This window comes from Hemitrygon akajei, chromosome 2 (genome assembly GCF_048418815.1).
Source record: "Hemitrygon akajei chromosome 2, sHemAka1.3, whole genome shotgun sequence".
Taxonomy (NCBI): domain Eukaryota; kingdom Metazoa; phylum Chordata; class Chondrichthyes; order Myliobatiformes; family Dasyatidae; genus Hemitrygon; species Hemitrygon akajei.
This window is the reverse complement of record NC_133125.1, coordinates 54,497,796-54,510,841: the sequence shown is the minus strand read 5'-3', so window position 1 is coordinate 54,510,841 and position 13,046 is coordinate 54,497,796. Positions and strand designations below refer to the sequence as shown.

General features: G+C 37.2%; 1 protein-coding gene across 3 annotated transcripts in view; it reads left to right on the top strand.

Moving 5' to 3' along the window:
* carm1l (coactivator-associated arginine methyltransferase 1, like) overlaps positions 1 to 13,046 on the top strand; it is a 69,983-nt gene that overhangs the window by 53,805 nt on the left and 3,132 nt on the right. For 2 of the 3 annotated variants that reach the window (XM_073072363.1, XM_073072355.1), the window contains exons 6-12: positions 1,120 to 1,297; positions 2,255 to 2,345; positions 5,662 to 5,743; positions 6,484 to 6,569; positions 7,616 to 7,705; positions 9,813 to 9,950; positions 12,696 to 12,785. In XM_073072363.1, the coding sequence (XP_072928464.1) occupies positions 1,120 to 1,297; positions 2,255 to 2,345; positions 5,662 to 5,743; positions 6,484 to 6,569; positions 7,616 to 7,705; positions 9,813 to 9,950; positions 12,696 to 12,785 (755 nt within the window). Of the gene's footprint in view, positions 1 to 1,119; positions 1,298 to 2,254; positions 2,346 to 5,661; positions 5,744 to 6,483; positions 6,570 to 7,615; positions 7,706 to 9,812; positions 9,951 to 12,695; positions 12,790 to 13,046 lie in introns of those variants that run through there. The other variant, XM_073072371.1, reaches the window with a different exon arrangement.

Sequence of the window (13,046 nt, the reverse complement as noted above, 5' to 3'; positions counted from 1 at the left end):
AGACCAGATAAAGTCAAGATAATCTAAAGCAAATAGAAAAGTGAAGATTATTAAAGTAAGCTATGAAAGCTTCTTAGCCGGTGGCAATTTAAAGCAACAATTTCAGTTGCAGATAATCATAATGGCGGGTTTTCTTGTGTTGAGAAAATGCACACATAAATCTATATGCTGACATTTCCAGTGCTAGTCCCCAGCAGAAGTCTAGACTTAGTATTGAATTTAATGGTTGGAACTTGCCAAGAGTCTCCAGTATATTGGGATACCTGCTCTTAAACCTCTGAACTAGATTAGACCAAACACGGGATTTGCAAGGATGTTGATTTCAGTAGTTGTAGGAAAACCAGTAAGAAGGCAAATTTCCCTTTGTAATTAAGTGTTTATTGAAAGTTTGTAATAATTTTCATATTTTGATTGTTTTAATTGATCTTTATAATTTTTTAAACTATTTTTTATTTCATTTACAAAATGCTTTGACAACAGGCAAACTGGTGACAAGGCTCTGCTGGCTGTTCAAGGTTTCTAGAGGAGTTTCATAGTTGGGACTTGTTCAGTCCCTCGGTGTGAAAACTTTATATTCAAGGCTCCATTACCCTTCTTAAGGCCCCATCATCTGAATCTGGGTCTACCAAGCCCAGCAAAAATATCAGCCATATAGATTCGGCTAAGGTTAAGTCAGGTAAGCGGTGACCATAAAGAGCGGTCCCTTGGCATTGGGCTTCACTAGCATTGAATGTAATGATGAAGAAAGTCTTCATCCTCACTGATTTATTTTCGCCACTGGCTTTCTCATGTTTAAACTGTCCTGTTTTAACGCTTCCCCCCTCCCTCCCCTCGAACTGAACCACCATGAAAGTAAACTTCCTTGCAGCATTGAACAAGGTAATGGGAATGTTTCTTACTTAATTGAAAAAAGTGAGCTGGGGGTTCAGTGGCAGTGCAGGAGGAATGCATAAAGCAGCTCGGTAATCATTGCAGTTGTGTTAAGGTAGCATGAGTTAACTTTAGTTAATTGCACTCATTTATTCTAATTTTTTTACTGTAATGTAACATGATCCACAAGAAGCCAGAATGTTTATGACATCTCTATGCTAAGATATTGCTTTTTGTTTATACCTTCAGATTCTAGTAAAAAGTAACAATCTTTCAGAACGGGTCATGGTCCTGGAAGGGAAAATTGAGGAAATTGCTATTCCCGAGAAAGTGGACATCATTATTTCAGAACCGATGGGATATTTGCTATTTCATGAAAGGATGCTCGAAAGCTACCTCCACGCAAAGAAATGGTTGAAGCCAAATGGTAGGCAACAGCTTACAACTTGTGGTCAGACTTCACAATCCTGTCTTGGGTAGCATCTGAGATCAGTTGCTATGAAGTTACTGCCAATGGTAATGTGAGTTGAATAATAAAAATAACTTATCTCTTGTAATCAAGAAAAGCGATTGTCTGCATATCATGGAGAAATGCAGCAATAGTCTGAAGGGACTTTTTTTTTAGTAGCAAGGGATGTTGGTTGAAAAATGTTACTGTGTTTTTAATACCCACTGCAAGTGTTAAGAGCTCTGAAATCATGCCAGGACTTAAGCTGGCTGCAAAGTTTCCTGTTTTGTCACAATAACTATCTTTTTAATGGCTGAGAAGAAAGAAACCTGCAGTGGTTTCCTTACCTATCAGCCACTGGTATGCATGCCAAAAGAAAGATACACATTTACAAACCATGTTTTAAATTTACTAGTTTTAAAACTAGTTGAGGTCATAAAATTTCAATTCATCTAGGACCCTTACAGTGGATAGCAAAGGTCATTTAATTCTTGACTTCATTAAGGCATCAAACTCACAGATGAAAGTAGAATATTCTGACCAATGCTAGCTTCAGAGTCAACTCTTCAAAAAGTGAACCACTTTCTGCAGGACGTAAAATCCTTGTTTATCAAGGATTCTGTTTTAATGAAGGTGAATTTCTTTATTTTTAATTAGAACGTGTCCTGCTGTGGCACAAGACATTAGTACTCAGTAATAGGACCCACGCTTCTATCTTTCATTTTTAATGGCCATGGAGAAAAGCCAAGCATTCTGCTCATGGATAATAAGGGATCGGAGTGTCAGACATTCTGACTGCTTTTCCACACCTTTTACGCTTTAGTGAAAATGAAAATATTAGCCATCCCTTTAAAGTAAAGCACTATTTATTATGATCACTATTATAGGCCTGTTTAAGACAGTGTGTTTACCCCACTGCTGTGTATGTTTTCTTAGGGATGATGTTTCCTACTTTTGGTGATGTTCATCTAGCTCCATTTTCTGATGAGCAGCTTTACATGGAACACTACACGAGGGCAAATTTCTGGTATGTCCTCGCAAGAAACTATGGCAATCGTTGGTATCACCATCTATAAGCCTTTTGGGGTACAACTTGTTTTCTAAGGAAAGTTACTATATTCATGGATTACCAGAGAGAAATGGAAAAATGTTCTTTTTTAAATCTACTGCACCCAAATGTATTATGTAATGGTCCTGGAGGGTAAGGTGCAGTTATTGTTTGTCTTTTTAATGAGGACACATTATAATGTTGATCATTTGTTGACAGCAGGCTTGAGAAGGCTCTCCAGCATCACAACTTAGTAGTCTGTGTTACAGTTTGCTTTATTTTGGAATCTGGTATTTACAAAAATATTTTTAAAACAGATAATAATCTGAATAATTTAAAAGTTGCTCTATAGTACAATATTGACTATAGTTTCCCATGTGATTTGCTTTCATTTTTTGCATGAAACTGCCCTCCTTGCACATCCAGGAAGCTCTGACCATTTAAACCAGAAACATTTGACAACTGACACATATTGAACCAAGATATTTAGCGCACTGAACTAATAGTCCTGTGGCACTACCAACATGGAGTGAGGACCGTAATGAATATTTGAGTTGTAAGGATTAGAGAGCAGTGAAACAGCAGGATTCAGGTGAAGCAAAAGGAAGGATAGAGGGTGGACATGGAGGGAAGGAAGAGAAGTAAGAGTTCAGAAGGAGAGGGTGGATAGCAAGCAAATGTAGAAGATGGTATAAAAATAGACAATGTGGAAATATTCAGTAGGTCGGGAGAGTGAAACAAAGCTTATGTACCAGATATTCAACTGATGCACCCAAGTTGTTCTGTGCTTCTAGCATTTTCTGGTTTTATTTTGGATTTCCAGCATTTTTTAGGTGTATGCCTTTGGGCTATGTTTTATTTCATTTTACAAGTAGGGGTGGGGAGAAAATCTGAGGAAGAGGGGTGAAGATAGTACATCGTAAGGTGGGAAAGAATGGAGTGTTGCTGGGCAAAGATATATTTCTAATTATTGGTAATAGGAGCTGTGGTATAAAGGCTAAGTTCCATTTATTTTATTAAAGGCATGGGGAGAGGAAATTTGCTTTCTAGGAGGGAGAATACTAGAGTGAGGAGATACTTTATACTTTGGTTGCATGTGGGAGAGAGATAGGAAAAGGCACATTGTCTGTTACAAATCTATTGAGGACAGTGCTAGGGGATGCATTCATCAACATGGGGGACAGGAATAAGCATTTTTTTTTCAAATCCTATTCTGTGGACCGTTGTGGAAAGGGAATGTCAAGTTAGTTCTCAGCTTGTGAGAATTGGGGGTTAAACAGAGAAAAGAAGTGTGAATGGTGGTGGTATTTTTGTCTAATGAAAGGAACATTTTCATTACTTTAAGGAATGGGTTGAAAATCCAGACTTTTGTTCATTGTAAATGAGAGGTGATTTAAGTCCCATGGTATGTAGGTTACAGTTTATTTTATCTATTATTAACATGCTAACATCTAACACTAAGCCTGATATGTGACTATAAAATAATAAATTGTCTAAAAAAACTGTTCCGTTTGCTAAGTTGCCGACACTGCTAGAGCTGTATGAGAGTGAAGCAGGGTAAGTGATCCATTACAGGAATTCAGTTTCTCTCTGATCAGAGCTTTGTAGGCTCCACATCACTTGTTTCCACTGGAGCAAAAATCTCTAGCACTGTCAAGAGTCCAAATAAGTTTTCATCTTATTATCATTAATATTGTTCATACTTAATGCTCAACACTGATGCCATTCTCCAAAGTTATTCCTGGGAATAAAATGAATTAACTTCATTGGTATCATTGGCAACAGAAATAATTAAGAAATGCTAATAGAATAAACTTATCATTTAGATTATCTGTTTAGAACAGAATTTTCACCATTGCCTAATCATTGCCAGTAGTTTTTGCCCTAATGAAGTTTATCCTGCTTATGAGAGGCCAGCTATTACTCTTGCTCTTTTATAGAACACTAAAGGTTCTAATATTCTTTCTATCTCAAAAGTCCAAAATGCATAGAGTAATAGTGTAAAAGAAATGATGGAAATAAAAAAAACTGGGGGAAGATATTAACTAGGCTGCTGGCTGACTTTCACCAAACTTACTCTGCCATGCTGAGTCAAAATCTCCTCTAGCGGTCTTTAGCAAAGGCTAAGTTGCGAATCAATAGGTATATAAACGATGCAACCCATTCCACCATCTCCTGTTAAAATGTAATAGGATACACACTAATCATACAGGAGGTGGACGTTGTAAAAGCGATTCATGGAGAAGTTATGAATGACTTAAAACCGCTTTAGTATTTTGTGAGTCTGAAGTCAAGTAATGAAAATACTTTGGAGGAAATAACTCCCATATCTTTAATATTTTATATTATGTGCTGACTGTTCGCAGATATGCTTGTGCTGTGCAGGTTGCAATTGCATTGAAAGATTCTGTGTGAAGCTGGAAGCAATTGGTGAAATGGTATTAGACAATACCTAAATGAGGGTTTGTTTGTCTACACAACTGACAGAAAATTGTATATAAGAAGGAGATTAGGTGTGCTGAGAGAGAACTAGGAGAGGACATGGGAACCAAGTAAAATACAATGCGAGGTAACCTATTATTATTGGGCCAAGTGAGTTCAAGCACTTCAAATGAGAATTGAGTATAAAACTTTGGATGTGGGTTTGTAGCTAGCTAAGGGAGTGAAAATATGATCATCACAAAGAGAACTGTATCCAAATGGGGACAGTATTGGTGCTGCACCAGGAGCTTTGGGGTTGTTTTTGGTATTCTTCTTAAAAAGAAGAATCTGTAGGGCTTTTCAACTTTGAAAGGAGGTATCTCAAAGTTTTATTGAAATAGTGACCATTCAATCAGAAATTCCAAAGCAGCCTCACTTGAGTTAATGGCTGTTGAGGGATGAATGACAAACCATACGACTTATTTCTTCACACAGAATTGTTTGCTGGACATGATCCAGCTCAAGACTGTACCGGCTTTTAAAGCAAAGATCATATGAAAATGGGAAAGTACTTTGAGAAAACGAGGATAAATGGTTGAATGGATGTCTTATCATGGAAATTATTTGCAGCTTTGCCGTTCGTATTGCTTCATTGCCAAATTGAGATGCTGAATGCTGAGCTTCTTTGTGAGATTTGAGCTCAAAACCTGGTTCAACTCAGTCATGAAAATATCTTGTTGGGCATGCCTTTATTATAACAACTCAGCAAAGTATGTTGGACATTTTAAAATTCCTGAGAAAATGCTTGTATTTACAGGTTGAATTACAGTTACCTAAGTGTTTTCTTTAATCTATTGATCTGCCTTCACTCCAGGTACCAGCAGTGTTTCCATGGAATTAATCTAACTGGGCTTTCCAGTGCAGCTATGGACGAGTACTTCAGGCAGCCAATTGTAGTAAGTGTAGCCAATTGTACAGTAGTAAGGCATTTCTTTTAAATAAAGTAAGCTGAAATTTTGAACAATTTTTGGCTAAAGCATGAATTAAACTTGTTCATTGGGAAACAAAGGATTAATCATTGACAAAACCAAAATGTATGGTTGGATTAAAGTTATTAGCCATAGATCCTGTCATCAGTTTGACCTGAAATTTGAGTTAATTTTAATGATTTTTGACGTGCAGTCAGAGCCAGCCATGCAGTAGTATGCTTTAGCCTGCCAACAGAAGCCTGAATTTTGTGAGTAGTTTGCACCAGTTCAAAACAATTTTTGAAGTCAGCCTGCATATAATAAAAGAGGGGCAAATGAATGAGCAATGAAAGTTGTTGTGGTGATGGCACTAATTTGCTAAAGAATTGCCATATTGTGGGAGGAGGGAGTCCAGGTTTGTGAAAGGGCATAGTTTGTTTTTACTTGAATGCTCAACTGCATATGGACACAGTTCACAGCCTTCTGCCAGTGCACATGACTGTTCACTTAAGCATGTGTTTCCCACATTGCTAGCCTTTCTTTCCTAATAAGTTATATTCACTATCATTATCTTTGAATCAGAAGTTAGATTGGTGAACACTACAAATTGCTAATAACTTAGTACTGTATGGATTTCAGAAGTAAATTGCGCTTTCTCAATTGCTGAAGAAAATCTGAATAACATGTCAGGCCACCAGCTGAACGTCTATTAATTTTTCCTATCTTAGGATACCTTTGATGTAGTCATTTTGATGGCACGATCTGTCAAGTACACTGTGAACTTTCTGGAAGCTAAAGAAAATGATTTGCATAGGTGAGTCGATAATATAGTTGGAGTTCTAACTTGCTCTCCAGTATTTGTTGAAATTTGCCATAATCATAGGGGAAGTTGGAGATACATTGAGCACAAGAGTATTATATGCATGAGAGTGAGTTACCGGGATTAGATGATAGAAATTATTTTGTTGCCTTTCTCACAGTTGATCTCATCGATGGTGCTATCCATAATTTGCATCTGTTGACAAAATTTAATATTAGATGCAACGTGATGTTCCTTTTACCTTGCTAATCTTGATGACCCATACCTGTGTATGAGGGAGATTATCAGTTTAAAGACATTCATAAGCCTTTCTATTCTGCAAGTCCATGCTAACCAGGGATTAAGTACAAGCCTGTGCAATTTCAAAGAGAAATTGAACAGTCTTAAACTGAACTCCTGTTAAATATGGTTATATTCTCCAGTGGATAGTCATTCTGGCCGGACAGGTCTTGCTGAAATTGTAACTAAGTTGCTAAAGACTTAAAAGCCATTACGTGAGTAGCCAGAAATTCACTTTATATCATACAATTGAAATTTAGATATTTCCTCCTAGAGCCCAAAGGTGAAATGGAAAAACTAGCCATAATCGTGAATAAACTCCTCTTGGGCTTCCAGCCGGGTACAAGTATTGATTTTAACCAATGTTTCGATTACAAACTCTGCTATCTTCATCAGCAATGATGCCTAGGCATGTCTAATCCAGTGGTATTTATACCCCCATCGTCCGTCCCTCTTGATTGGTTAGTCCTCATCCAGTCAGGTTTCCGCTGTCCCACCTTGTCCCATCTCGCTCTAAGTAAGAACTGGAATTCGATTGCAAACAGAGTTTATCACTGAAATGTCAGTTCAAATCGATACCTGTAGCCAGCTGGAAGCCCAAGAAGAGATCCTTTTTCAATAGCCATTATCAGTTTACTCTTTGATGCTGTGCAAGATATGAAAATGCAGAAATTTCACCTGTGTTTCTTGAGGTCATTAGATTCATAATAAACAAGATTCTGTCCTAACACTGGTAACAATTTTTAAATTTGCCCATGTAGAATGGAGATTCCCTTTGCCTTCCGAATTTTGCAGTCTGGGCAGGTCCATGGCTTGGCCTTTTGGTTTGATGTGGCATTTGTAGGTTCACAGTAAGTATATTTCACTTTTCCCTATATCCCAAGGAGCTTACATTTATTCTCAATGCATCATATGTGAAAGGACCTTGAAAGTTCTTTTTAATAACAGTAGTATTTATTTCACATCTTCAGAAAAAATATAACAAGCTGCTTTGCAGAAAATATTAGAGGGCATGACCAATCGTTTCAGGTTTTATAGATATTAGTAATAGGAAAGCTGGCAAAAGGAGTTAGAGAAGCAATTTCCTGTAAGTTGGTGAACAAACACACAACTATTAATAGTAGAAGAAGTGAGTGGAGGGGTAGTCACAGAGATATATTTTCAGGTGCAAGAGAGAGCAAAAAGGTCAGGGTCAGAGTAACTTGTTTCCTTTGGGAGAAGTTGGTGGAGTGGAAGAGATTAGAGATTAAGATGCAGTAGATGACCAAGGGGTCTGAACACCAAACTGAGAATTCAACATCTCTGCAGTTGAAGTAATGCATAAGCAGGACTTGATATTGTATAGGATGTGGGGTGTGCATTTTTGTACAAGGTGAAGTTTCTTGCAGATTACTAGAAGAAATCCAGAAGGCCATTGGAATAGTTATGCTTGAAAGTAACAAGTCATAAGTGAGGACCACGCAAGAAGACAGCTGGAGTCAATCAGTGTTTGTAGGGTCAGTTCAGTATCATACTGGATGCTGAAATTGTGAGCAATCAAGATCAATCTGAAAAAAAATGCCAATGAGGGGCATTGAATTGGTGCTGACTGTGCAGAGATTGCAGCTGGGAACCTCGATTCTTTCTGTCAGTCTCTTTCCATCTTTCTTCTGCTCAATTGGTAAGGATGGACTTTAGTTCTGAATGCTATTTGTTTGCTTTTATTGTTTGCATAATGTTTTTTCTCTCTCTGCTCATTGGGTGTTTGACAATTTTTTTAAATGAGTTTTTCTGTGCTTTTTTGTTTTGTGACTGACTTCAAGAAGATGAACCCAAAGTCAAATAATGTATACATTCTATGATAATAAGTATACTTTGAACTTTGAATACAAGCTACCTAAAAGCATAGTGGTATTTGGAAAGAATTGGTCGAGTGGTCTTTTTCATTGTTTATTTGGACTTCATGCTGATACATTGTGGATTTGACTTGTAGTTCCAGTATCCTTATGATTATGATTGGTAATAGTGAAGAGAAACCATTTCCATAGATGCTGTTGGCATGATTTGCTGACTAATTGTGGATACATGCAAAGGAAATTCCATTAATTTGGATAACAAGGAAACATTTGGAAGAAGACAAAACAGAATAATTCATCAAATATTGCAGATGCAAAGAAGGATAAAGTCAATAGTTACTTATGACCTTGTTTATAGGTATTTTAATACTATGCCATGTATAAAAACCTGATTGGAGTTTCAGATACATAGGTACAGGAAAGATGAGAAGTTACAATATATTGAAGGACTTGCAGAATCTGATGTGGTAAAGTTTTGCCCTTATTTATATTCATTAATGCAAAGCATGAATTGAGTAAAATATTTCCTTACAATTTGACTGGAGCTGAGGAACATTAGCCATGCTCTTCTTTAATAACCTGTAATTGGGCAGTGGCTACATTTCAGATGCACTTGACAGTGAAATCATATGGCATGTCTAAGGTCAAAAAGGCACTTTTAAGCATTTATTTCTCTCCATCTGACATTTGCATATTTTGTTCTACTTTTTTCTCATGTCTTCTTTAAAACCAATGAATGGAAGTTATATTCCAAAGAACAGAAAGACCTGAATAAATTAGAATCTAGGGAGGGACTTCTCTCCCTACACTTCTCCCTACACTTTCCTCTGTGCTCTCTCTCACTTTCCATGTTATGTCAACTCCCACTTGTACCTTTGGCCTATCACTTACCTCTTTTATTCTCCTTTTTCTCATTCTTTATGTGGAAATTATAACACACAGTTATCATACAACTAAATTACCGATGCACTGTATGCGCAAACTCCTCAAATGAAGCTCTTTAAAGCCCTTTATCTCTTTTCCCAAATTTCATTCATTGGTGTTCTCTGCAATCAGGATACCAAACAGGAAATATATGTTCAAGACATATTTTCAAAAAACTTCTAATTGATATTTTTTCCAGAAAAACAGTCTGGCTATCAACTTCTCCTGCCGAACCTTTGACACATTGGTACCAGGTGCGCTGTCTCCTACAGACCCCACTGTTTGCCAAAGAAGGCGAGACGTTCTCAGGGAAAGTCTTACTTGTGGCAAATAAACGGTGAGAATTGAACTGCTCCTAATTGTAATAACTCTGTTGTGTCTCGTTCCTATTTGGTAAGAACATAATTTAAGATGAACAAGTAACTAATGAAAAAGTGTTCATCTTAGCTAGAAAAGAGGTGAAGATGTGTTATAATCAGTTTAAATGTAGGAAATGAAGGGTGTGGGGAGTGTAGACAGGAGGAGGGTTTGCCTCAGCTTGGCCAAAGAAGTGGAATTTGCCCTCAGTGGCCATTTTATTAGGTACAGAAAGTACCTCATAATGTGGCTACTAAATGTATTTCTGTCCATTGTGTTCTTCTGCTCTTTGTAGCCCATCCATTTCAAGGTTTAATGTGTTGTGCATTCTATTGCACACCATTATTGTAACACATGGTTATTTGAGTTACTGTTATCTTTTTGTCAGTTTGAACCAGTCTGACCACTCTCCCTGACCTCTCTCATTAATGACGTATTTTCCACTACAGACTGTTATGAATGAAAATGCCAGGAGATCAACATGTTTCTGTGGTTCTCTGACCACCTTGTCTGGCACCAATAATCATTCCACAGTCAATGACACTTAGATCATAATTCTTCCTCATTCTAATGTTTGGTCTGAACCTCTTGGCCATGTCTGTATGCTTATACTGTATACATTGAGTTGCTACCACATGATTGGCTGATGAGATATTTGCATTAACGAGTTGTGTATCTTGATGCCTAAGCTTGCCTGATGTGATTTACAAGTGGTCCTGTAAAGGAGCAAGTACTTTTCCCATCTGACATGAGTTGATTAATATGCAAATTAGGACTGTAGGTTAATTTTTTCATTTTCATTATGGTTCTCAAAAAAATCCCAAATATTCTCAAAAGAGTTTATCTACCCAGTTCTATTACAGCACCATCTCTCTTGACATCAGAACCAGAATTATTATCTCTGACATGTGAAATTATTTGTTTTGCAGCAGTACAGTTCAATACTTAAAATATACCATAAATTATGATAAGAAATATATAAATTAAATAAGTAGTGCAAAAAGGGAGTAAAAACAATGAGGTGGTGTTCCAGAGTTCATTGTCAGTTCTGTAATCTGATGGTGGAAGGAATGGAGCTGTTCTGAGATGTTGAGTGTGTGTCTTCAAGCTCCTGTGAATCATATGAATATAATCATCTTCTGTATCCTGCTTTACCAAAAAAAAGATACATTTTAATTGCACGCTTACTTTGTTCAGTGTCCGTGTATTATTTTGCTTAAAGATGCTTAACGATATCACCTGAGATAGGAGAAGGAAACTATTTCTCCATAGTTCTCATAAATTACGCTTTTATTGTCAGTAGTTCATACGTTTTTCCTTAAAATTTAAGTACTTTTAAAGGTTCTTATTAAAAGAACAGATATACCTTTCCGTCGTGACTGCAGTCTGGTCTCAGTACTTGAGGAGAGATATACTGGCTTTGGAGGTGGTCCAGGGGAGGTTCACCAGGTTGATTCCAGAGATGAGGAGAGATTGTGTTGCCTGTACTCGCTGGAATTCAGAAGAATGAGAGGAGATCTTATGGAAACATATAAAATCATGAGAGGGATAGATAAGATAGAGGCAAGAAAGTTGTTTTCATTGGTAGGTGAGGCTAGAACTAGGGGGCATAGCCTCAAGATTCAGGGGTGATGATTTAAGATGGAGATGATGCTTTTCCCAGAGAGTGGTGAATCTGTGGAATTCTCTGCCCAATGAAGTAATGGAGGCTACCTCAGTAAATATATTTAAGACAAGGTTGCATAGATTTTTGCATAGTAGGGGAATTAAGGGTTATCGGGGAAAAGCAGGTAGGTGGAGATGAGTCCATGGCTAGGTCAGTAATGATCTCATTGAATGATGGAGCAGGTTTGACAGGCCAGACAGCCTACTCCTACTCCTATTTCTTATGTTCTTACATTCTAATGAGGCTTGCAACACCAGGGTGGATGTTGTCTGATGTGGGTTCTTTTAATATTGGATAGCCATTCCATTTGAGGTACTTTCTCTAGGTACAACTGCTCACATTTCCATCCATGTTTCAGTCTGTTTCTCAGTCCCAGACATGATCCACCCCTGGCTTCTGGCAATACTTCCTGACTGCACTCCAGTTCCCAATTCCAGTCTCCAGTTTCTGATTGCAACTCTGACAACTCAAACCAAAATGTTCAATTGAAGGCCTAATCATTGATTTGCACAAAATTACAATTTAGATAGGGCTTTAGCAATTATGTTACCTTCAAGAATGTTGTTATTGCCCTCTTTCAATCAAGTGATGGATCCAGAGAGTATTTAGGTCAGTCCTGGGAAACTACATGAAAGGGCTTATTGTGCATTACCAACCATGAGAGCTCATGGAGAGGACATCTTAGCCACTAATCAACAGGTGACAAAAATGCAGACCTTTCTGTAATAATGAAAATTCCTTTGCAATGAATGTATCATCCAGCATTTTTAACTGCATCATCATGACGGGAATGAATATTTGGCATGAATTACTTGGGTTCTTTATTGCGATGTCTTATAATGTAGACATGGGCATAATGATTCAATGTGCATTATAGCCATGAGAAGGTATTCAAAGGAGATGATAATTGACAGTAAATTAATATTCATGAAAACTTATAGGTATCAGTTCTATATTTCCATCATTGTCCCAGCTGTAACAAACCCCTATTCTCTGACTGTTGATCAAAAAGTAAATATGTTTGTTTTACTTGGGATTTCCTCTGCCTTCAATTTACAGACAAAGTTATGATATTCACATTATGGCAATGGTAGAACAAACAGGGTTCAAATCTGGGAACCTGCTAGACTTAAAGAATCCTTTCTTCAGGTAAGCCATTATTTTCCGTTCCTTTATAAATTGCTATAATCCAAAGTTACAGTTTTCATTCGATGAACATTGGAGTGTAGTTTTACTGCACTATAAAACAGGGTTCACTTCTTGAACTTATTAGATGTACACAACAATGATGTGGGAAGAAAAATTGGTTCTTAATACAAGACTTTTGAATTCTAATGAATCAATGATTAAAGGTCTTCAGATTCTAAGATAATTAGTCCAGTGTAAATTCAAATATATAAGAATAACATC